Source organism: Propithecus coquereli, unplaced genomic scaffold (genome assembly GCF_000956105.1).
Source record: "Propithecus coquereli isolate 6110/MARCELLA unplaced genomic scaffold, Pcoq_1.0 Scaffold634, whole genome shotgun sequence".
NCBI classification, from domain to species: Eukaryota; Metazoa; Chordata; class Mammalia; order Primates; family Indriidae; genus Propithecus; species Propithecus coquereli.
Window position 1 is genome coordinate 306,927 of NW_012152330.1, and position 3,133 is coordinate 310,059.

Consider the following 3,133-nt stretch of genomic DNA (forward strand, 5'->3'; position numbering starts at 1 on the left):
GAGGCCTGAATGGCTGGTGAGATCGGAGTCCCGGGGAGGGACTGGCAGGACCATCTGACGCCACCTCAGCCTCCCCGCAGGTCACGGCCAGGGTCCCCGTCAGCTGCCACTCTCTGCCCCAACTCAAGAGCGTGTTGGGACCCACTCCGCCCACTCTGGGGCATTCGCTACTCCCACTGCCACACCTGTGAGCCTGGCACCTGGCCCCAGGTGATGCGGGAGATTCTGTGTTGCCTGAGTGTGTGGCCCTCGGCCCGGTCCTCTGCCCGCACGTGGACGCCCCGTGGCCGGCCCACGGCCGTCCCGCCCCAGCCCCAGCCCCAGCCCAGCCCCAGGCAGGCGGCGGTGCCAGCCTCCCGCCCGCACCTGCTTGGAGACTTTGAGCCACGTCTTCTTGAGCCGGAAGATGGCGCTGCGGTTCATGGACGAGGTGATCTCCAGCACGGCGTTGTAGTTGTGCAGGCAGCGGCAGATGTCGGCCACGGCCACCCACTTCTCGATGGCGCTCACCCTGGCGTTGATGTCCTCGTTGCGGACGATTTCCGAAGCAATCAAGTTACTGATCTTTAAGCCAACGCAGCGAGACAAGAGAAAAGAAAGAGGAGTAAGTGAGAAAGTAATGGTGAATCGTCGCTGTTCGCAGACACGACTGCCTGTTCGAAAACACCAAAGAACGCACTGGAGAACAGCTGCCTGACGGAGTTTCCAGGGTCAGGGTTAAACGCGGAACACAGAAACGAAGTGTTTTCCTACGTATCAGCAATAACCAGTTAGAAAATGCAGCGAAAAGGAGATTACCTTCAAAATAACGACGGGAATTTGTAAATTACCTAGGAACTTAAATTGATGAAAACCGTGTAAGATGTTATGTGGAAAAAACCCTTTTTTTTAATATACCAAAGGATATAAAAGGTTTGAATAACAGAGAAAGGGACCAAATTCCCAAATGGGAATGTAAATATGTCGTTTTTCTGAAAACTAATTTTAGAGTCTAACATACTCCAATGAAATACCCACTGGGAGTTTTCTCCAGAGCATGACAAGGTCATTCTGAAGTTCGTCTGGAAGAATAAAGTTAAGAAGAGCCACGTTCTGACGGAATCTCCCGCGGCACAGCCAGAGCCTGGACAGGACACGCACTTTGCGGCATCACGTCTGACACACGCGGTGCAGAGATCGCCCCGCGCTCAGCCGCCCGCCGATAACGCACCTACAGGTCAGCGCAGGCTGGAGCGGAGCGGCCGGGGAGGGCGCTGGGGCCAGAGCTAGAACCACGAGGGGCTAGGCGGCAGGAAGCACCAGACTGTCTCGCACATTTCTGTGCAAGTTCCTGTGAATTTATAATTGTTTTCAGATAAAAAGTAAAAAAAAAAAGGCTACTTGTTATTTTAAAAAAGGTGGTAAAAGGACATGTACAGATGAAGAAAAATTATGAGGCTTTACCTCCAAGAAATTTTCTCAAAAATGATTTCTAACAGATGCACATCAAGAAAATATGAGGTGGCTCACGCCTGTGATCCCAGCACTTTGGGAGGCCGAGGCAGGAGGATCGCTTGAGGCCACGATTGGAGGCTGCAGTGAGCCGTGATCTCGCCACTGCACTCCAGCCCGGGCGACAAAGGATGGATTGTAAAACTACTTAAGAACGGAATTACTTACAACGTAAGAGAATCAGGAAGGAATGAAAACACAAGATAGTACCTGTATTATGCCACGCACTTAAATTTTTTTCCATCAAAAGAAGACTGAACTTAAAAATACTTTCCGTAAAAGTGATACTAATTTTAAAATGTACAGATCAGTCAAATCTTGCAGAGAAAACAGGTAAAAGGAACACCTGCCGATTTATCCCACGCAGCCAATTTTATCTTCACACCGCGCCAGAGGCGGCTAACGCAAGAAACGCAAATCGCACACCCACTTGCTTAACATACCGCGATCACACTCGGTCTGTCCCTGGGATGCAAAGATGTTGGAATGTTAGAAAAAATGTTTAACTGTCATTTACCGTAACACCAGAGTAAAGGAGGAAAATCACACGCCCATCTCAATATACTATATATAGAAAAAAATTGATAAAATTCAGTGTTCGTTCACGGTAAAACCATCAGCACACAAGGAATGTCACAGAAAGGAATTTTTAAGAACTTGGTAAAGAAACGAACATCACTCTACGTGTGGAAATATTAGAAGCATTTCCTTTAACACCAAGAACAGGCACTCTCCCCGGCTCTGTCCCCGTCCTGGAAGAGACGGGGCTCGGGTGACGCGGGGCGAGTGGCCCCTCAGGCCCTGACCCTGGCACCTCGCCCGCCTTCCCCCGGCTCTGCCCTGGAGCCGAGACCCTGCCACGCTGCCAGCCGGGAGGACGAAGGAATAAAGGCAAAGGGCGGGGAAGCAGCGACAGACTGAGCCAGGGACTGAGAACGTCCCCGTCAGGAGGTGCACGGAGACCCCGCAGGCCGAGGCAGACTGCGCGTTCGGAGGGCGCCCCCTTGCCGTGGGGTGTCGGGTGAACCCCACCTCCTTTCGGCTTCTCCGTCCATAAAACGAGAGTAGCAGCATCACGCCGGTTGGTGCCCACGAAGCCCCAGCAAAGCGCCCGGCACACGGCAAACCTCAGCGGACGCTCACCGCGTGTTCTTGTCTTTTCCTTCCCTGGCCCTGGGCACGCACAGGACGGGGGCCGCGGGGACCGTGTCTGCCGCCTGGTGCTCGCGGTGCGAGTGAGGCGTGGTCAGATTCTGGTCTCTGTCAGGCGTGTGTCCTGGGCCGTGCCTGGCGTCCACCACGCTCTGGCCAGAGGGACGGGGGGGGGGTCTCTGCTGCATCCACTGCGGGAATCCCCAGGGCTCCCCCCACTGAGCCCCAATACCTGGGGGGTCTTTGCTGTCTCCCCAAGGCCCCTCCCGGGATGGGGTGAGCTCGCCGGGGGCCTGTCCCGGGCGGGGTGGATCTGGGACGAGGCCCGGCCAGGAGCCAGGCCGAGGGGATCATGCTCCCCGCTCTGCCATCAGGGCTCTGACTCGTGCTGACGGTTAAGCTCGGGGACGGAGGGGCTGACACGTCCTCAGGGCTGTCACGGGGTGGGGAGCGGAGTCCTGCGGCTCGGGGGCTGGGGCCTGGGCACAGG

The 3,133-nt window shown here is 55.3% G+C and overlaps 1 protein-coding gene across 2 annotated transcripts in view; it reads right to left on the reverse strand.

Annotated features, from left to right (window-relative positions):
* The window catches only part of RASGRF1 (Ras protein-specific guanine nucleotide-releasing factor 1), a 100,215-nt gene that overhangs the window by 9,469 nt on the left and 87,613 nt on the right, over positions 1 to 3,133 (reverse strand). For both annotated transcript variants that reach the window (XM_012659799.1, XM_012659797.1), the window contains one exon: positions 367 to 564. In XM_012659799.1, the coding sequence (XP_012515253.1) occupies positions 367 to 564 (198 nt within the window). The remainder of the gene's footprint in view (positions 1 to 366; positions 565 to 3,133) is intronic.